Source organism: Phoxinus phoxinus (genome assembly GCF_949152265.1).
Source record: "Phoxinus phoxinus genome assembly, chromosome: 11".
Taxonomy (NCBI): Eukaryota; Metazoa; Chordata; class Actinopteri; order Cypriniformes; family Leuciscidae; genus Phoxinus; species Phoxinus phoxinus.
This window is the reverse complement of record NC_136886.1, coordinates 27,058,712-27,080,667: the sequence shown is the minus strand read 5'-3', so window position 1 is coordinate 27,080,667 and position 21,956 is coordinate 27,058,712. Positions and strand designations below refer to the sequence as shown.

Here is a 21,956-nt window from a genome sequence, read left to right as displayed (position 1 = left end):
AAGAGGCCTGCTATGCGCCTTGCCTCGCCTGAAATGTAGGCTATGTGAGAGTAGGCGGCTGCAGTGAGGGGAGGAGTGAAAAAAGTGCAGGCAAGCCGGAGTCAGTTCTCTTTTCTCGTAGTGATACCTCTTGATGGCATCGTGGCATCCGAAGCGGGACCAGAATGTCTTCTAGCAAAAACTCTTCTAGCACGTGTATTTACATGTCAGCTGTGTTGTCGATGCCTCGAGAGAAAAGAAAGTGCAGAGCGCGAAAGCAAAGCACCAAAGTGACTGAAGGATTGCCGTAAAGCAGTATCTGGTCGTAACGATGTGTATGACGTCGTTGACATTTTAAAATACACCCAGCAATGTGTAATTTCTTTGCATCTCCTTTCGAATAGGCTACAACATTCAAATTACTAGACAAAAAATTATATTCTGAGAAAAGTGGATTTTGAGGGGTATAGCCATAGATATAATTAAAAAAATTTGTCAAAATGATTCCAGTTCACATGGATATGCGGAAGCGACAAAAAAATATTTATTTTGAATTAAGGCCAGACAAGTAATTTGTTGAGGTTTTCTGTTAGAACAGGGACGTGTAAGCGGCCCCTAAGTTGATCACTATAATGATCTTTGCAACGGAAGTGAATCAATCAAAACTAACTTGAGCTGGTGAATAACTTTTTTCTAGAGCTGCTGTAAAGCCAAAACAATCTCAGTTACCATACTTTCATTTTCATATTATCACTGTAAAGGTGCTTTGAAACAATCTATATTGTTAAAAGGGCTATATAAATGAAGGCAACTTGACTTGAGGAATACTTAGTCTGTTTTTGTGCAAGTGAGACAAGTAAATGCATGCTCTGATTTGGTCTAGAACTACAAGCCAGCTCATGTTTAGACTGCACAGACAACGCCTCTGCACTTACTCCCGATTCCCCTCAACATGCGGACAGGAAAGCTGTCAGTAAATAAATGTAAATTAAAAAGTAGTTACTTTGGTAGGTACTTGAAAAAGTAATCGGATTACGTACTTATAATGCGTTACCCCCAACACTGATTTTTACTACCTACATGAACCACAGCAGCGCATTCTCACCGTCCTTGCTGCTAAAGCCAGAACACAACTCTTTAATTAAGATGTACCATGTTTTATTGGCAAAATATATGTTCCGTGTGATTATATTTTAACATAATACACAAATTTATAAAGAATGAATATGAAAAAGATCATTTAAAAACAACTGAGGTCTGCTTTGGCACAAATATTGATAGCAATTTCAAGCAATATATGGTTTACGCCTATGTTCACATATAACATTATACTGGCAAATTAGCAAATATATTTCTTTGCACTTTCAGTCATTCAGTGGTGTTCCTGGAGTGCATTCTGTACTTGTCAGTAACCCTCTTCAGAGAGACATAGTACACAGGATGAACTGCAAGAGGAAATTGAAGATGTTAAAACAGCTTCCTATATGCTTTCAAGAAGTAACCCATTTTACTTTTACAATTAATCAGTAAAACCCATCTTAGATTTTAAAAATAAGTGGCAGTGAGGCAGAAAATACAGGCACTTAAATGGGAAAACTTTGTCTTCACTTACATCATCATACTGGAAGTTCACCATTCCCTGCTGCATTGTATCTCTCCTCCTAAAGTTGTCTACATAAAAAAAAATACAATTAACAGAATACTTAGTATAACTATAATCGGTGTAGTTTAAATAATCAAGTTTTGTATAGATCACCTGTAAGTGCCCTTAGCCTCACACAACACGCCACATAGTCATCAAAGTAGATCTTTCCAGACTTGCTGTAGCGTTTGATGATGGCGTTCAGTGCCTGTGGGCTAATTCGGAAACCTGTGCAATCACGACACACATTTGTTGCTTACATCACAGTCGCCAAGGCTATTGGCTAAGACATGTACATTGTGCCCTGTAGTTTTGATTTGATCTTAAACCTCAAAATTAGTGACTTGTTATATATTCTTTGAGATATATTTTGCCCTGAGAACTAGTTACTTTTTGATCTCAGAAGTATAAATTAAGTCGATCTCTATTGTGCACAATAGATTGTGACTATGAAAGGTCACACTCACCCATGTTAGCAAGGCACTGGGCCATCTCATGAGGTTCCACCGTTCCACTGCAGTCCCTGTCTACCATTACGAAGTTCTGCTTCCAGCCGTTTAGCACAGTGAACAGTTCTTTAAACTCATTGAAACCCATCTTTCCGGTGTGATCTCTCTGTACACACATGCTTAAAGAACCTAAACCACATAAAAATGTTGGGACACTGCATGAAGCAAACTTTTGACTCAAGTTGTAGAGATAAGAACAGAGCGGTTTCATTTTTCTGTGAAGGATACATCCAGCATGGCAATCATAATCCTGGAGGTTTCCAAACTGAAGGCTGCAAAAAAAAAAAAAAGGGGGGGGGGGGGGGGAAAGCAGAGTAGTGAGCATGATTCACTCGCTCTATATTATTCATTTGCTAGTCCAAGCATTTGGAACTAAAAATCCTTCTACAATCTTTATACTTACGATTGTAGGAGCCGCTGATTCCAGTCTGGGTGAGGCACCTTTGAAGCTCTTCAGCATCAACTTCACCATCCTGACATAAGATTTATGTTTACTACATGAACAACATAATGGGACAGAAAAGACAGTATAGCTAGCAGCTCTCACCTGACCAGCTATTGCTGTGAAATAGCCCCACATTGGGTCCTGGGCAGGAGAAGCAGGAAAAGTCCCCTGGTACGCCCCATATGGTTGTGCTGGGTAACCACCTGCAGCAGGGACCCCTGGCATTGCCATACCCTGAGCAGGAACTCCTGGCATTGGACCACCATACTGAAAGTAAAAAAGTGACACTTTTAAGCAGCCTATTGTACAGATCGGAAAAAAATGATTTGGCTGAAAAACCGAACCTCAAAGATTATTTAATAATCACTTAATTAATCAAATGAGTTGTGTATACACTGAGCTGTACAAATATTTAAATTGCATAATATGGCAGTTTTATATTAACCTTTTAATGACGTAATTATGTTTCTACTCTAATTCATTGTTAAAATATTAACATTTGTGGTGGTCGTAATAAAAATTTGCAGATTTAATCAAACGTACATTTAATAATGAAGACACCAGGTTAAATCTGCAGTCCGCAACTTTTGCCGCTCTAGCGGTTAATAAACAGAATATGGTGCTTTTTAGTTAACTAACAAGCTATGGACGTTGAATGGCTTTCCTGAGATATTGACATCTTGAAACATCGATGGAGCGATTACATGAGGCATTTCAGTAAGCTGTAGTTTCTTTTAACATACCTTCTGACGCCCTTATTGTTTATTTCGTGCTATAAGTAAAGAAGAAGAACTGAGGTGGCTACAGTGATATGTCAAAAAAGCACCAACACAACATATATTGTTTGAATTTCATTAAAACAATTACAGAATTTGAAAGTTCACACTTTGTTTCGTATAAATTATTAGATGGTAAAATGTTTAGTGATGTTTTGTTCATGCATTAGCCTACCTGAAAACAGTATAGACTAAAATATCTTGGTTCATCGAAATGCAGATTGATTAAAAACGAGAAATCTTTTACAGATGTAAATTTCGGTTCATGACTACATTTAATGGTGCGTTCACACTGGACGCGAATAGCGCGTCAGGCGCGAGTGATTTCAATGTTAAGTCAATGCAAAGACGCGTTATGGGCCTTTCACACAGGACGCGGTATGCGCGGCGCTGCGCTATAAAACCCATTCATTTCAATGGCTTGCGCCGCGCAAGGACGTTTTGTTTCTGCGTCGAGCAAAGCGCAAGCGCAGCGGTGCGCATCATTGGCGTCCTCACGCGCACGCCGCGGTCAAAGTTCAAAATAGTTCAACTTTTGCCGCTGCGCTCTGTGACGATTACCAGCGCGGTCAATAGAATCGGGGGTTCCAAACAAGCACGGAAATCAAAATGGATGAAAGTAAATTATATTAAGACATCGTATGCACGGAAATCAAAATGGATGAACGGCTAGTACTGTGGACCGAAAGGAGGAACAACAGACAATAGAGCTCCCGCTAAAAGTTTTTAAAACTCCACCTACGCCATAGCGCAGCGCAGCGCAAATCGCGTTGTATCTGAAAATTTTCCTAGACGCATTATCTGAGTATTTTCTGGCCAGAGGCTAAAAACTACAACTAGTTGAAGGAGCTAGTGCTGCATGTTTTCAACCGGCCATAGTGGGTGGGATCTCACTCACAGAATGTACAAACAGTGTCAGACATTATTTTATTTTTAAAGCTAAGCTAACAGGCTCTTGCTCTGTGGTGGAGAAAGCTGAGTAGTAGGGGTGACCATACGTCCTCTTTTCCCCGGACATGTCTCTTCCTCCCGACCGCCAAGCAGCTCTCGCTCCTCCGCTGCAGCAGCTGCTCCGGGCGCCTCCCGCTCCCCCACCATCAGCGCATTAGACCCTCGCACTAGACCAGACCTCAAGATCCCCCAAAATGTCCGGGACTCGGCTCCTGCTTTCCACAGTCGCCATTCACTACACCTACATTATTACATTATTTGCCACTGACACGTACGTGGCAGCTTTGCAGGTCTGCTTGACAATGCTAAAACGCACATCAACCGATCACTTGTTTAAGCGTTCATGTAAACACTACATTCAGATTCACCAATCGGAATGAATTCAGTCCGATTGAAACAAAAGGCGTGCATGTAAACCTAATGAATGGCGACCGCAGAAACCAAAAGCCGAATCCCGAACATCCCGAAATCCGGCGTTTGTGGCCACCCGCACGAGCCGCAACACAGCCTGGTGTGTCGCCTGGAGCTGCCTCTGCAGCAGAGGAGCGAGACCCGCCCGGGGATCAGGAAGAATGGAAGTTTATATGCTCACACAAAAATCGCTGTAAAAGATGCTTTCCAACAGGTTTTATCGTAGTTTTTGTAATACCGTACCTCACAGCACATCCAAAATAAGTCAATGGAGTTGGACAAAAACTACGATAAAACCTGTTGGAAAGCATCTTTTGCAGCGATTTTTGTGTGAGCACTCGGTGAGTTTCACGTCTTTGTAAACATGTAACATGTGATTATAAGTCGCGTTGCACCTTTTTTTTCTTTTTTTATGAGCCCAAATTTTCAAATACAAAGCTTTTGAAAATGCCCATCCCTACTCTCTTGGGATCTGGACTCCAGCAGGAAGTGGTATGTTTTGTCCTCCTGTTGTACGGCACCTCGAGTGCTGGAGTCTAGAGACCAAATCATATTACAGGTTTTACAATGCTCCTTACACAGCATTATTCCATTATAGACAGTGACATCGAGTGGTATGGTTCTCTGTGAGCCTCCTTGGTGGAACTATCTTCAAGGTGGAGTGTTGTTAGGCCTCCTCTCGCTCTAGAGAGTCATTCTGTTGAGACCTCCACTCCCCAGAGCTCCGCTTGGATAGCAGTATCAAGTTGTCCGGCTCTTTTGTGAGCCTCCATGTCAAGCAGTTTTTAGCATAAAACATAGTTCAGCTTCCTCTCTCAATAGAGGGTTGTTATGCTAAAACCTCTGCTCTGTAAGCTCTTTTGAGCCTCCTTGGTTAACTGTCTTCAAGGTGGGCGTTGCTAGGTCTCCTCTTGCATTAGAGTCATCCTGCTTAGGCCTCCGCCACCCAGAGCTCTGCCTGGATAGCAGTATTGAGTTGTCAGGCTCTTTTTTGTCCTCCTTGGTAAGCAGTCCTTGGTATAGAACATAGTTAGGCCTCCTCTCGCTTTAGAGAGTCATCTTGCTAAGGCCTCCGTTCTTAGAGCTCTGTCTGGGTGGTCATGCCAGGTTGAATGGCTCTTTTTGAGCCTTCTTGGTGAAACCACCCTTAGGAAAGCGTTGTTAGGTTTCGTCTCGATTTATAAGAGTCGTCATGCGGAGACATCCGCTAACCAGAGCTCTGCTTAGATAGCAGTACGCTTATTTTGTGAGCCTCCTTGGTAAGCAGTCCTTCACGTAGAACATATACTTTCCCCAGAAGTGACAGACAGGACATTTCTAATCCATGGCCATATTCCCTTGAAGATATTTGGAAGAATACCATAGCCTGAGATCTGCCCGCAGGGTATGCAGCCATGGTTTCTGGCCCTAGGGAATAGTCACGACAGCCGCTGATGCGTACCATCTAGGATGGGGAATTGTGACACTTGACCTAGCTCCATGGAGTCATTGACTTTGTCTGCTTTTACAGCATTCATTCCTTTAACATGGCGAAATGGGTATTTGTTCCCCAAAGCGTCCTAGGATGCAGTTCAAGTTCCCATTCGAAAGGGAATGTGTTGGGTTACAAATGTAATTATGGTTCCCTGAGAAGGGACACGAGACACTGCGTCTCATTGCTATGCTTCGGGTATGGCTACCCACGTCTCTATCAGACAAAAGAAGTTGTTGAGGTGTACTACAGGTGCCCTTTTATACTATAGTGACGTCATAGGCTGTTACCTGCCAATGTTATTGTTGTATACCTGCTTCAGACACCGGTCACTCTAAAGGCGTTCCCCAAAGCATCCTAGGATGCAGTGTCTCTTTCTCCTTCATGGTTACATTCGTAACCCAAGACGTTCTCACAGTCCCCTTTAAACATATTTTATCTTCTGTATTAGGTTAAAAAGCTAGAGCAGTTTACAGTGTTAGGTAAACTAGAGAATTACTCAAGGTAAGGAGAAAGTGGCAACATCTTCATCTGTCAATTGTCTATCAGTCAATTTAAGTGTTAAGCCCCGTTCACACCGCCAGCGACACGCAGCGACAAAGCGACAAGATCCCATTCATTTCAATGGAGCGCTGGCGACTTCCGGCGACACGAGCGACATTGACCGTTGGCGACAGAATGTGGGCGTGTCAAGCGACAGGAGACAAGCGATAAAAGTTCAGAAATTTGAGAATTTGAGAAGCGATTTTCGCGAGCGACAACCAATAGGAAAGAAGACTTTCAGTGGAGCTCACGTTACGTCACTGTCTCGAGTGCAGGCGAGACAGAGTTCGAGGGCGATTTCACTGTTTTAGGTATATGATTTGACTGTAACCACATTCATGGATATAATAAAAATGATGCATGGAAAAGAAACTGTGGACAGTCTCAGTGAGTTTAATTCATTTATAGTTCGAGTGTTGTACGTTTTTGATGCAAGTTTAGCACTGCTGCAGTTCACTTTACAGTCCCCCCTGCATTGTGTTGACTATTAGAGACAAGAAACTGTATTATTTGTCAAATACGAATGACGTTTTAATCATTTATGACCGTATGAGTGAGTTTAATTTGTTGCTTGATCGATCGTTAATCTAGTAAATGATTTAATCCTCTGAACACTGCTATGGGAATATAAAAACACTCTCCCAACAGCACACTGTTTCTTTTGAGCCTATAATTTCTAGTCAAATTAAAATAATGTAAAGTTAGTTATCACTTGTGATGGTATTTAGTATAGATATGGCCAGACGTCCAGTCAACCAATAACATTAGAGCGACAGCACTACCAACGCCCACAAGCGACTTCACAGTACAGAGACTAGCGACACACAGCGACAAAATCGCTGGCGGTGTGAACGGGGCTTGAAGGGCAACGCTGAACCCAGCGGCAAGCGCCGCGCATACCGCGTCCTGTGTGAAAGGCCCATTAGGCGCGTAAAAAAATCCTGCGGCGCGAATGAAGCGTAGAGTGCGGCACGGTAGACGCGAATACGCCTCATTCGCGCGTCAAGTTGGCGTCTGGCGCGTTACGCGCAAATGATTTTTTAGTGCATTTTGTGCATTCACGCGTTTGACGCGAATTCGCGTCTGCCGCCCCAGTTGAAAAATCTGAATTTCTGCGTCAATTTGCGCCGCGTTAACTAATCAATAGCCTGCTTGCTTCACGTGGCATTAAGTGACATATGATTATGATCGCTCCGATGCGGGACTGCAGGTCATCAAACTGGCCGCGGGACAGGCGCAAGTAACGTTACCGCTGAAAGCGACCGTCATCCAGGCGCAGCTCCTGGAGCAAATGGTGGAAAAAACTCACCAAACTGGGTTCGCCTCCGAAGGGTCTGGTGGACCCAAATACGGCGACGATGATCCATACGCCACCTTTCTGCTCTCCAGAGCAAATACAGAGCGGTAACTCTCTCGATAAATGATCTATCAACATCACACATCTTGTAAAAAGATGGCCGCCAACGGGTTTCGAAACTTTGTCAATTTCGATTCAAACTTTTTACGCGCGAATGGACACAAAGTGGTCAAGCGTATAACTAGACGCGGCACGGCAGGCGCGAATTTGACGCGCTATTCGCGTCTGGTGTGACTTATTAACCAGGTTCAGGTGTTCTGCCCCTGACAACAGCCCTAATAGGCTACAGCTAGAATAAAATGTGCAATCTAAAAGTCAACCTTTAGTGTCTGTTCAAAAGAATGTATCAAACAACCAATCGCTGAACATCATGTATTAGTCCACTTGGATTTGTTTCAAAACACACACAATTCAACTCATAACATTCCATTGGGTTTTACCAAGAGTACAGACAGCCAATCACTATTTGGCCTAAATAAACTCCAGCCTACAGCCTGTTCATATCATAGCCAAAAGGCTATACACGTGATTTCTGTGGTGAAACCACATGTATGCTATAAGGTCATATACCTTTTTTTTTTTTTTTTTTTACTTTAACCTGCTAAATTAGACAGGCATTTAGATAGGCATGACTTGGAGCAGAACATTTCAATAAAAGTGACTAAAAACATAAATACATATTTGGACTTATACACTCTCAGAAAAAAGGGGGAAACAAACTTTCAAGGCTACAACAGCTTTTCCCATAGAGGCAAGTCACAAGCTTGCTAAACCGGCATCATTTTTGCAAAAAAATTCTTCCTGACAGTGTAGGAATTCAGCCTGAGAATTTATTTAACTTGATTCATTTTAACCTATGTTTTTGACATAGATGGACGACGTGCTGTGACACACAGCAAAAAAAAAGTATTTTATTTAATATATATTTTATAAAAACATTTAAACATCCCTAAAATAAGATTTACTAGTTCATGCTTAAAACAAGACAAATTATTTGCCAATAGGTTAAACTATTTTAAATTTAAATTTAATATGCTTTAGTAATGTTTCAATGGAAACCAAAACAAAACAAAAATGTTATGGCTTATGTATTGTATTGTTGAAAATGTCCCTGCCCTTAAAAAATAGGTGTGGGTGGTGTGCAAATATAGAATTTATTTCACTTGATTCATTTAGCTTATGTTTAGATGGATGACGTGCTGTGACAAAATATTTTTTTTTGTGTGTGGAGATATTTTATAAAAAAAACATCTAAACATTCTTAAAATAAAATTTCTAGAAGTGAAAGTGTATGCTTAAAACACATTTCAAGACATTTTTAAGACAAAAAAAAAAAAATCCACAATTTTAAATCTCAAGATAATTTGCTTTAGTAATGTGTGTTTCAATGGAAAACAAAACAAAACAAAAATGTAATGGCTTATATATTGTATTGTTGAAAATGTCCTTGCCCTTGAAAACCGGGTGGGCGGTGGGCAAATAATAGCCCTGTAGTTAAAAAGTTACATTTCTGATACGGGCTCAGGTATAAACCTGATGCGGTTTCAATCGGTATGCCTAATTCATATTAGTTCAAGCCAAATCCATATAGAAGGAAATGTAATTACCGGTATTAAATTACGTTATATGTAATTTATTCAATGTAACAAGACATACAGATGTTCAACCAATCTGGCGTTTCTTAAACTAATCATCAAATTATTTTTACATTCTACAACATAAAACATATAAGTGATACTTACATTGTTATACCCTGGATACGCCATACTTAGTGATTGCACCCTCAAGGAATAGAAATGACTTAAAAATGAATCTTTATGGGAAAGTTTTCGGCCAGTCAAGATCACTTCCGTACTTCGACTGTGTGACGGGAAGTCATATGATGACGTCATTAGGAGCAGCGTGACTGACAGCGATAGGGTCATACACATGTCATTTCCTATTGGTCAAGGTTTGTTGGAACTATTAATTGGAGTACAGTCTGGCTGTTACCTAATAAATATATTATTACAAATAAGGTCATGGAAATTTCATTTAAGATAGCCTATTGCACAAATTTTACTCCGCTAAACATTTTATCCAAGTTTAACAAAGACATAGAAGTAAATTGTTCATTTTGTTTTTTTGCAACCATAAACTGTAGGCTACCTCATATTTTTTGGGACTGTCAATATACAAAGAGGTTATGGTGGGAAGTTTCTAAATGTATTAATGACAAATTGGAATGCAACTTTCTTTTGCTATGTAGGCTACATGTAATATAGGCTATAGATATATTTTTTCAAATATGAAAATAGTTTGGAAAATGAAGCGTATAGCCTATTATTAATCTTGTGATTATATTTGTTAAGTTTCATCGGTGTAAATTTAGTAATCAGAAACCTTTTTCTGTGGTATTGAAAGAATTAGAAAATGATATGGTTTCCATTAAGAGCAGTACAAACAACAAATCTGTTAAAACCATTCATTTATTGAATAAATTGAAGATTTTGTGAAATGTCAAAGCCTTTGTTTGTTTGGTCTATTATTTAGTTTTGTTTTTACTTACTTTCTTGTATTTTATATTTTGTGTTAATGCCTCAACCCTGGTAAATTATTATTTTTGGTTTGTTTTTATTTGTTCCTGTTCTGTAATTGTTGTTCAAGCAATAAAAATAAAATAAAAACAAGATAGGGTGACTGACTAAATAAATAAATAAATATATAGGCTATATATATAAAGATAGGGTGACTGTCTGGTCGCTGAGTTTTAGTTTAACCTTACGTCATAAAACATTACTAGATTATCTATGCAGAGCCGATTTTGGATCACCTCCAAATGGAAAGCAAGCGTTCAGTGAAAGATAGACTATATAGCCTATAGCTAAACACGGAAGTCAAATGGCCATTTGACTGATAACCTTGGTGGCCGATTATATTGCGCAGTTTTGCCTATTAAATGCATCACGGGAAACACTGTTACGTTCGGAATGATCATATACGTATTTACTGGTGATTAACGTAATGGAGTTATTCTGTAGTGCCGTTGGCTGGGGTGACGTGTTTATCAATGGCGCGTGCTTATATAACAACAACCTGTAATTTACGTTGAGAACCAGCAGTCAGCGCTAAAACACTAAAAGTAGAAGATAGCAGCTCCTGTGCTGTGCTCAACTCTAGTTACTCTCAAGACTCTAGTTTGGAGGTAAGTTTTGGACAGTGTTTCCTTCCATTCAGGATTTTGTGTGTGTGTGTGTGCAGAGAACGGAAACATACAAAAGAGAAAGCATCACATAGGCTAATACCAACTACAACAATAATAAAGGGATGCTTAAGTTTTTGACCTCATAACACAACCTACCCAGCAAGTAATTTTTGCGTTTAAAAGACGTCCAATAGCCATCCAAACACAGCCCTGACGTCTATGCTAAAACAAGGCAAAATTTGGGCTGTCAGTGAACATTTAACAGGCATATAACCATAGCTCAAGAATAGACTCCCACCTATGCATAGTTAAAAAAATTAAACCAATCACTGTTGACTTTGCTTACATGATGGAACATCATACATCTCGCAAGTTATTTTGACAAAAACGATATATATACAAATTCATGGTTATTTTCAATTCCATATTAAAATGCAATGTCATAGCCAGACTATATCGGATCTATAGTTAACCTATATGGTGAAATGATGGCTATTGCTTGGGTTAAAAAAAAAAGGTCCTTTATTGACATCTTATAGTTCCATAAAGAACATCCATGGAACTTCGGCATTCGACGTTCAAGCATTCAGTAAGCGTGAGTTCCTTTATGATGATCAGGGTGTATGACAGCTTAATAACTCTTCTATTCTCTGGCTCCATGGAACAAGGTCACCAGTAGGATTAAGACTAACCCTGCTAAAGGAGAGAGGAGAGAAGAAAGAACGAGCGTCACTAGGTTATGCAATACCCTGTTACTTTGCATCGCCTCGTTACACAGGCTTTGCTGGGTTACAGTTTAGTGGTCAGACTGAGAGGTTCCTGGAAAGATCACAGACGCACATAAATGAGATTCATCAACGTGCCAAATGGACTGAATAGTCTCAACGTAAAGGCTGTAATAACACAACACAACTTTTAAAATCTGAATAGATTTTAAAACTCTAGGCATTATACACTAAACGCCTGAGGATCCCACATACCAGACTTTTAAACCATAAGAACATAACAAATGAATGCAAAAACATGGTTTGGTGGAGACACATGACAAATGAAAACAATGTTCTAAAATCGGCTCAAGCTGGATGGAATCATAGGGGCCATTTACCCGGCAGTGTTTTCAACTAAAAACGGAAAACATTGTAGGCCTATGCGTTTTAGCCGTTTGTTTACAACGGCGTTTTGGGGGCCTGAAAACGAAAACTTTTGAAAATGGGATTCAACGTTTTTATAAACAATACTGTATCTTCGCCGTGTAAACAAAAAAAATGCACATTTGTGAAAATGATGCGGTTTGGCCGTTCATTCAGCCTACCTGACAACAGCATTTTGAGGGCCTGAAAATGGGTTTCAAAGTGTACGACAATAATGTACTAAACACTTTTTACTTTGCTCTTTTCGCATAGGATGGCGTTATCAAAACGATCCCCATTCACACGGATCCACGAAAACGATTTAAAACGGCTATAGACTGAACACATAATACGCATGCGCATGACGTCGCTATTTTCACAAATTCGTGTTTTTGTAGTTTACACTGAGACATTCATGGTATAGTTTTCAAAAACTTGCATTTTCAGTCCCACAAAATGCTGTTGTCGCGTAAATAAATGGCTTAAGGCCCTTGCACACTGAGTCCAAAAGTTTCGTATGCGTTTTTTCAAATACGTGATTCGGTGGATTGTCAAAACACCGTTCAAAATGCTTGCTACGGATGCGAAAAACGCAGAAAATCGAACGCGGTCCAATTGTATTTATGACGGACGAAAGTTTCGGAGACAGTGTGGTCTTATTTATTTTTTAACGTACGAAAATTTTTGATGTTAATTTTGGACTCTGTGCAAGGGCCTTTAAACGCATATAGTTTTCCATTTTTAGTTGAAAACACGATCATGTAAAAGGCCTCAAAGTGCACGTTTTTGAAAACAATACCGATGTTGTCTGATGTCATGCAGTGATGTCATGCACATGTATATTACTCTACAGTCTAGGAAAATTGTTTTTCTTTACAAAGTGACATCGCCAACTACTGGTATGGCAGCGTTTTAGTTGTTTTAAAGCACTGGTCTTCAGTCCTGCTCCTGGAGGGCCACTGTCCTGCAGAGTTTAGTTCCAACCTGCTTCAGCACACCTGCCTTTGTATTTTCAAGCGATCCTGAAGAGATTGATGAACTGATTCAGGTGTGTTTGATTAGGGTTGGAACTAAACTCTGCAGGACAGTGGCCCTCCAGGAGCAGGATTGAAGATCAGTGTTTTAAAGGATCCGTGTGAATGGGGATCGTTTTGACAATGTCGTCTGTATGCGAAAAACGCGAATTAAAAACATTTCTGTATTTAGTACATCGTTGTCGTGTAAACTAAAACTGAAACAAATTTTTTTTTGTCAGTGCCCATCATACACTACATGATTTTCTGTGAAATCTGTCAACTCGAACTGCCCAAAATCTGCAGACTGCTCTTAATTTCGTCACCAAGAATCGATTCAATTGGTCCGGACTGCAAATCTGAGCAAATGTCATGTACCCCCAGACAGGCGGTTTCACAGGCAAGCCTTAAGCTAGTCCCAGAATAAAAGGCATGTTTAAGTGGTTTTTAGTAAAAGCAACTTGCACTGACATATCATAAAATATTTGTCTTGTCATTCCCATTGTCTTGTCTCAGGATGCACACCAGTAATGTTTAGGCACATTTACCCATAAAAGCTACTTAAATGCCCTAAAAAAACTATGGAATCCTCGATTAATCTAAGCCCTGTCTGTGAAACCATGCCTTAGTGTATTAATGACCGTCATAATGCTCTTTACTTTGTTCAATTACCCCAAATAGGTTCTCAAAGTGTAGGTGATGTGCCACTGGCTACAAACGAGACAAAAACCAAACAAACTGTATCCAAAAAGAACCATATCTGTTTATGGACATTTATTATCCTGTACTTTTATAGTTTAGAAAATACAGGTCTGTAATTGTACACCAAAACTGTACTTAAAAATTCTTAATGAAAGAAATTGCCTTCAAAAGACAATGAAACAACAGTTTTATCCACAGTGAAACAGAACTAGCGGTCTGTTGTACTCAGGAAAGACAAGTAAGGTTGACAGTGAATGTGGAAAGAGCTAGGGGGTTTCTTGCCATGCTGGTTTACTACTGAACAGTGATCAGTTGGCCTTGCTCTAATCCTTTGGTAAACAGTTAAAGGTCACACAAGCATGAATGATCCTGAATCAGCAATCTTTTCATCCTCGCTTTCCCCCTATATCAAGAGCTGGTTTCAATTTCACACACACCACTGTACAAACAGAACAGATTAGAAGTGATAAAAGTCTGTTGTACAGCTTATACAATGCTATTCAATTCTGCTTTTGCAAAAATATACTCATAATATACATAAATTCTTCACTTTTCATTTCCCCTGCTCTCTTTTTGCCTATTCTACCCCGCCCCATGTCCATAAAAATCACATTACAAAAGCAGTTGAAATGACTATTTCTGAACAGTTATAAAGATTTTACTTGGCCAGCTGGAGAAAAATGGTGCATTTTTCCAGATTATAATCAAAGCTATATACACAGATAATTACAACACAGCCTGAGGTGCATCATTATGCATTGTCAGAAGTGTTCTGAAAAACTCGCGGAAGTAGAGCATTGAAACATAGACACCAGGCCCAATACACAAAGAGAGCAACAGTATTTTTCAGTATAACCTTTGATTTTATTTATATATAAAAAAAAAATTTAAAGGTTATACTGAAAAATACTGTTGTGTCCCTTGTGTACATTTAAAAAAGCAAACATTTGTCTATAATGGAACCTGTGTAGTAACAAACAAATGAACGATAAAAATGTGGCAAGAAAGTCTAGAGACTTTTCAGCAGGCGTTACAGATTCCTCAATGGAGCGATTACAATTTGACTTGAGCTGCATTTGGAGTGCGAGGATGCATTTTAGAGTCCTGGCAGTGAAACAGTTCAGAAAGCATAATTTTCAGGAAAGGACGGCCCCACTAAGCACTGGTCCCTGGCATCAGCTGGATAAGGGACGCTGTTAGTCTCGTCAAAGTGTGAGAGTGGAACGGTGTCATCCTCAGGAACCTGCATCCCATCGGGGTCTGCCTTCAGACTGGGCCTCTGGTTGTCAGGGAATGCCATGGAGAAGAGTGCGTCGGGATCACACACAAACTTATACACGTACCGCTCTCCAGCAACCTGCATGTGAACAAGAGAAAGTTTTAGAAAATCTTGTTTGGAAAAAGCTGGTATGCTTTGATGGGGTGGATTTTTACTAACTACTGGTAATGAGGGAACTACAATCTAATTATTAAGGGATTGAAAGAAGAAAAATGACATTGGAACGTGAACGTGCCTTTACCTTCTGCATGATGCCCTTCTCATAGTAGTAACGCAGAGAACGGCTCAGCTTGTCATAATTCATTGCAGGCCTGTTCTTCTGGATTCCCCAACGGCGAGCAACCTATTGAAAATGTGGGTGTTAATACTGCTTGAAGGCTGAAATAAAAATGGGCTATAAAGCTGTTGGCTTTCATAACACACTGACCTCCTCTGGTTCAATGAGTTTAAACTCGAGCCCACGGCCAGTCCAAGCAATGAAGTGGCGGTTAGATGGGTCGTCCAACAGAGTGACCAGGAACTGCCATAGTTGCAGAGACCCCCTTCGTTGATACGGGGGACCGTCCCGGAAAACTCCACCCTCCTGCTTCAGCTTTCCCTCCAGGCGGTCTGGGACCACACACGCATCATCATAATAGAGGTGGGATTCTCCATCGTACCCAAAACCTGAAATCGACACCCAGAGAAATAAAAAATGTGGATTTAATATGGACAGTCTGAGAAAGAACTCTCATTATAACAGAAGACGAACCAGAAGCTGTTGCTTAATAAAACATCTGCACTTTATGGAAATGGTAGGTGAAACTAAACTGATAAAAGCCTCACCCTCGCTGTTGGCGCCATAGAAATTTGCTGATTTGCCAAAAGATGACTGGCAATTCTGTACTTCTGCAAGACAATTGAGAAAATTACAAATCACATGAATATTAATAAAATATAATATAACAATGTTTGGAAGTTCAAGTTTATCAGTGATCCTTTAAATAAAAATAATTTTTCAAAAATATATACATCAGAGTTCTTATCAGAGTTCCACTTTATAAAATCACATTAACAATCTTTAAATATATACAATATAATATGATGTAATGTTTGGAATTTCAAGTTCATCGGAGTTCCTAGGAGTCATTTCTATAGGAATCCGCACTACTGGGAATTTTGCTTCAGGGCAAAAGATTTCCCCATGCACATTTCATCTTCAGATTAAATTGGTCACACAAATTTTGCCATGTTGACCAACAGAAAGTGACTTCTGTGTGAGCTGTGCTTCATACGTCACTACACTATTCACAATGGACCTTTTTTTGCTTTTAAAATGTCACTATTTTGACAGTTCCACAGCCATCAGTACATTTGACCTAGTGGGAGCTAAAAGGATTTCTCATTACAGCACTACATGCATCACAGGGACTGAATCCAAAATCTCTGAGAGATTTACACCCACCTGGGTCAAAGCCGAAGTCTCTGGGCTCCTGTTTGATTGACAGTTGGTGGATCAACGGTGCACGAGGAGGCCCCATGTTTTGCACACCCTGGTCATTGTAACGAGGATCCACCATTTCCTTTTTGAATCCCTGGGGAGGCATTGGCACCAACGGCTCTGACATCTGCCGGTGATAAGGGGGGCGGCTATGTCGGGGGAAATGGCCACGGGTGTGTGAGGGGTAAGGTGTGTGACAACGGCCATCGGACTGTGAGAACGGCAGACAGGGCTCGGAAAGCTGCCGATGGAACCTAACGAGGTGAAGAGTAAGAGAAAGGGAAACAAGTGGTGAAAAGACATGAGAAGGCATTAACATCAAGGGCGATTGAGATCATGAGTTTCATGTCAAAGGGATAAGTCTGGTGTTAAAGCTCTTTTTTGTTTTTTCCAGTAGTTAAACCTGGAGACTTGAATGGGATAAACATAGAACTGCTTTCCAGGTCAGTGTGGCATCTTTAACAAGATAATACCCAATGAAAGGCTCAACCTGAGCTGATTACAGTACTTTTAACATGCACGAGCAGCTCAAGCTGACGTCAAAGATAGAAATGAGGTTAGAAATCGATCACTGTGACCCAAAAAAAAAAATGACTGAAGTGTCGGAAATAAAAACAACCAAAATTGCAAGATGTTCTATATTCACACCTGTGGTCTGTACTGTAGGAGGCATCTGGGTGATTGACAGGTTGGCAGGGCACAGCAAAAGGTGGGCTTTGACTGTGGAGTGGAGTATGTGCTCTCTGATGTGGTGGGGTAGAACTGTGGTTTAGGACAGGTAATAGTGGCAGTCCTTGTGTCTGCGTTTGGGCTGGTTGCATCGCTCTTTTTTGCACATGATGTGTTGCTGTGCTGGTGGAGGAGCCAAAGGGTGATGCTGGTGTAGAAGGAGGAGTCAGTGGCTTGTTGTAAGGAAATGGCTTCCTGTCGAAGGCACTAAAATCGACAAAACGCAAATAAACCATGAGTGAGGGGAATACGGAGAGGGGAAAGATGGGGAAAGGACAAGGAAATACATACCTGTAGTTATATAGGCACTTCTCTCCATATGGAGAGAGTCTCTGCTCTTGTCCACAGGGGGAAAATTCCCTGCTTGGGCTCAGTTCCCTCTTTACTTTAGTTTGAAGAGGTCCATGGAACATCACTAGAGAGAAAGTTTTTCATTTAATACATTGTGTCTACATAAACTAAAATGCCAGAACAAAAATACAGGAACCTAACCTAGTTTGTTTCTGGTGTTAGATGTTTGATAAATATTTAGTACTGAACTACTATACTCCTTTTAAAAAGGAAAAAAAAAGAAGAAAAAAAAGGCCTTTCCTTCTAAAAAAAAGGAGGCCGCAAGTTTGAACTCGCAGACTATCGCGTGATTCCTCTGGAAAAAGGGCCCCACTGCCCAGCTGTGGTGAAAGAGGGGCCTGTGAGAACTACAGGCACGATGCCAGATAAGAGGAATTGTGCCAGACAAACACACACATACCCTTCTCACACACAATTTCTATGCAAACACATCCATGTGCATTCACGTTCTACAATAAACACCATTGAAATGCACACAATTAAGACTTATTCAGAGCCAAATGGGAAGAAAACCTAACAAGGGAAACAGCCAGAGCTCTGTTCACCAGCACATAATAACCAGAGTGTGTGTGTGTGCGCCGAGGATCCAGCCCCATTAAAATGTCACCAAGCTGGAGGCTGCCATGAGTTACAGCACCGCAGCAGCAGACTGGGCCTCACATGTGTGTGAACACACACACTCACACCAAAGAAACATCTTAAACTCATGGCTAGGAATCAGGTTTGGCACAGAAACTCTTAGCGATTCATTTTCTTGGTTTCAAGGAGGAAGGTAGTGTGCATCTCAAAACGCTTCATAACGTCCATGGCAAATCATCCAGTGCTAATAATTTGTGCAGTATAAATAAATAAATGTTTTTCATATGCCGGGAGTTTCTATAATTCATAAAAGGCAAGTTCTATATACTATTCTGCAACCAACCCCTACTGCTACATGAATATTCAAAAGGTACTCACAGTTATCCGACTGGAAATCTGGAACAAACTGTTCGTCATCGGGTACCTGGGCTGCACATGGAGAAGGAAAACTATTTATACTGACTGGCTTGAATAAAGTCAGTGAATAAAGGCATGAAATATTTAACATGAATATAAATAATTTGCATGTTTATAAATGTCATATTGTCTTATCCCATTTGAATGGGGCCCCAGAGATCAACCACTGAGATGATGCATTAACCACCAAGTTGTGTTTTAACAGTACTTATGAAATGTATTCCATAACCTAGACTATCCTAGAGCTGTTGGCGTACCTTCTGCAATCCAAATCTCTTGTAGCTGGCTGAGATCTTGAAAGAGATCTGTGGAACACAAAGATTGATTTGTGAATAAACAGGCTGACTTGTTTGGGCCTGGGTTAAATGATGCGTCTTAGAGAGATCTGGATGGATTGATTGCATGCTCATTTGTTTACCCTCTGTATCCTGTGCCAGCTCAGTGTCAACAAACTTCCTTTTTCGGTCATTGAAAGTTCTGCAAAACGTTTCCTGCATGTGAGACTTCTGTAAAATAAGACCAAGATCAAATAATGAAAGTTGGAACAAGTGATCATTGTGTACAGCCATCCGCAGATGGATATTATGTAGTGAAATATCTAAAAAGTGAAGCAGAGACGTACATTGGGGGGCACCACGAAAGGGACCTGCTGGTCGTAAAATCCGTCCATGTCGCTTGCTTCTCACTGCGGCCTAGGGCTTCAGCAGGAGGGAAAGCGGGAATAAACAGGGATAGAGGGGGGGTGATATCGTCGCCTGTCGGAAGAAGAGCCGAGAAAAGTGGCACTTAGAGAAAGACAAGTCAGGATCTGATGCAGCTGTCAGTGATCGTCCCGGGACCTGACAGTTTAGGACCAACTGTCCCTTTGATCTGTGAAAACTTCAGCTAGCATGTTTGTTTGTGTAACACACTCACTCTCGGCTCCTGCTCAGATGAAGTGTGCTGCATTAGTGCAGGACACTTACACTTGCTCAGCCTCTTCTCTCTCTCACGCACACACTCACTCTCTCTCTCACACACTTTTCATTTAAGGCTCACGGTACAGATGGGGGTCCTTACATAACGATACAGTACCATCTGTTGCCCAAGAGACTATCCAAGACTCCATACTAAGATTGAATCTAAACGAAAGTGATGATAATAATAATAAAGCAGCTTTTATGAACAAAAATAAGGTTCGTTAAATAGTGGAACGGCATGAATAAAATAAGAAGCAAGCTATTCACGCTTCGTCACACACGTGTGTTTATTTTCCCTGACGCAAGTGTGCAAGCCATAAAATCGTATTACAGCCGCGAGGCCAAGAAAACACCTCACAGTGAGCCAACCTCTCTGGACCAAGAACTAATTAAACATCCATCGCTTAACATTATTGCTTCCTGAAGCTTATCAGACCTTTATAAAACAGGAGGAACGTGCGTCTGCACATTTCATGCTGAAAAAGAAGAGTTTGTGCTTTTAAAGATTTTTATTGGCGATAATAAAGACAGCCAGCGGAAGCTATAGTTGTTGAATAAGTAAAGCGAGATTATAGCATTACAACAGCGAGTTAACAGGTATAAGAGTGAGTTCAAGAAGTTCAATCCCTTCCCCCCCAGCGCCCATTATCGCCGCGCGCTCCCCCTCCCTTCCCTCGGACGCTTGTTTTTCTCAATGAAGTGAAATTTGATCCATCGTGCGCGCTACCCGAAAAAACCTCAGACGTTCCATTCATAAAAACACCAAACGCGCGAGAAGCACGTCGCCAAACCACATATGGATTTTGCAGAGCGCAAACTTGCGACTATAATTAAGTTTACAATAAGCGTAATAAAGTACTGAGAAACTGGAAATGGTTGCCAAATATGCGCACAAAGAAAATGGCGTTGCGATCCATCAAAACTAAACGCGCCGTTTTAATTAATACAACTTTATACAAATATAAGCAGAAGATGAAACTTGCATCGGGTCATAATTAAACAGTAAAACGCTAGAGCAACGTTCAAAATATACTCACCCAACGGTGATTAAAGCCTTTGCTTTTGAAAAAAAGTGATTTGATAAATCCAAGAGAAAAACAGACTGCTTTTGAAAGCACTAACAGATCGCACTCTCCCTCAGCTTGACGCGACTGAAATTTTCTCAATGGGATCGCTTGCTTTTCCAAGAGCATCGGCTTAACACTGTAAGTCACGCTCATTGGCTGGTCCAACATGTCATTCAAGTAATTGACCAATAGCTGTCACTTCATTACCAATGCGACCGTGAGGCTGTAGACAGCCAATCAGAGCAGGTTTCTCTCCTGTTTTTATGAATGACTGGGTTTCATTCAACAACCAGATGTTTCTCCACCGCAAAAAGAGACTTTTAAAGGGCCAGAAGCGAAACGAGAGTGAATGTCCAGCTGAGGCTCTAAACTTGCGGGGCCGATCTGAATTTTATTATATGATTTAAAAATATATATAATTTCAGCATAATAAGTATAAACACTTCGAGTTTAAACTATAGACTTAAAGCCCCAAATTCCAAACTCTGCCAATACTTTTTCAAAGTTTTTTTCTTTTAACGTTTTTTTTTTACATTAATTAAAAATTATATAACCATGTAAAAGGGTAGGGAGAACATGTTTATAGTAGTCTAATCCATTGCTTTTTCAGTGTGCATATTGACTGAGCTTTGAAAACCACTGACCTCTATCTTGGGTGACAGAAGAGTGGACGTGTCACTCTGGACAATGACTGGAATCCTCTGTGATAATCTCATTCTTATACCAAAACATTTCCCCACAACATAGGCCGACCTGTTTTTTGCTCACTCTCTTCATCCAATTCACATATCACTCATATTTACACAAGCTTTTAAAACAGACACATTCATATACCACCTTAAATGATCGTGGCACCATAACTATATCCCCAATAGGGATTCAGATTATTAAACCAGTGTTGCTCCCTGCTGGGAAACTCCACTGTGAGAGAACACTTTGTTGTCTGATCTATTATTCATGCCTGCTCCTCAAAGAAACATCT

General features: G+C 40.5%; 2 protein-coding genes across 3 annotated transcripts; both read right to left on the bottom strand.

Annotated features, from left to right (window-relative positions):
- Positions 1–1,115: 1,115 nt before the first annotated feature.
- Positions 1,116–9,982, bottom strand: gca (grancalcin). Its single transcript, XM_079629264.1, has 8 exons — positions 9,827–9,982; positions 2,678–2,842; positions 2,534–2,603; positions 2,359–2,402; positions 2,089–2,236; positions 1,736–1,849; positions 1,592–1,650; positions 1,116–1,424 (listed from the first exon to the last, which is right to left on the bottom strand). Exons 1-8 carry the CDS (start codon positions 9,974–9,976, stop codon positions 1,398–1,400), a joined length of 777 nt encoding a protein of 258 aa, XP_079485390.1. The 5' UTR covers positions 9,977–9,982; the 3' UTR covers positions 1,116–1,397.
- A 5,052-nt stretch (positions 9,983–15,034) lies between these two features.
- On the bottom strand, positions 15,035–21,123 carry etv5b (ETS variant transcription factor 5b). Of its 2 annotated transcripts, none has more exons than XM_079629501.1 (12): positions 20,945–21,123; positions 19,571–19,703; positions 19,367–19,454; positions 19,206–19,253; positions 18,910–18,960; positions 17,893–18,016; positions 17,521–17,808; positions 16,837–17,126; positions 16,218–16,280; positions 15,820–16,058; positions 15,634–15,735; positions 15,035–15,470 (listed from the first exon to the last, which is right to left on the bottom strand). In XM_079629501.1, the coding sequence occupies exons 2-12, from the start codon at positions 19,616–19,618 to the stop codon at positions 15,234–15,236; spliced, it is 1,578 nt and encodes a 525-aa protein (XP_079485627.1). In that variant the 5' UTR covers positions 19,619–19,703; positions 20,945–21,123; the 3' UTR covers positions 15,035–15,233. The 2 variants fall into 2 exon arrangements, with proteins under 2 accessions (XP_079485627.1, XP_079485626.1); XM_079629500.1 differs by having other exon boundaries at positions 15,628–15,735; positions 20,945–21,080.
- Positions 21,124–21,956: the final 833 nt, after the last annotated feature.

What these genes read in the sequence shown, in the direction of transcription:
- gca (XM_079629264.1), bottom strand. Translation starts at nt 9,976, where the DNA reads ATGACGTCATCATATGACTTCCCGTCACACAGTCGAAGTACGGAAGTG. An exon ending in TCACAGCAATAGCTGGTCAG is followed by an intron (nt 2,604 to 2,677) that starts GTGAGAGCTGCT and finishes ATCTTATGTCAG; the next exon opens with GATGGTGAAGTTGATGCTGA. An exon ending in TTATGATTGCCATGCTGGAT is followed by an intron (nt 2,237 to 2,358) that starts GTATCCTTCACA and finishes ATGTGTGTACAG; the next exon opens with AGAGATCACACCGGAAAGAT.
- etv5b (XM_079629500.1), bottom strand. Translation starts at nt 19,618, where the DNA reads ATGGACGGATTTTACGACCAGCAGGTCCCTTTCGTGGTGCCCCCCAAT. An exon ending in CTTTCGTGGTGCCCCCCAAT is followed by an intron (nt 19,455 to 19,570) that starts GTACGTCTCTGC and finishes CTTATTTTACAG; the next exon opens with AAGTCTCACATGCAGGAAAC. An exon ending in GCTGGCACAGGATACAGAGG is followed by an intron (nt 19,254 to 19,366) that starts GTAAACAAATGA and finishes TGTGTTCCACAG; the next exon opens with ATCTCTTTCAAGATCTCAGC.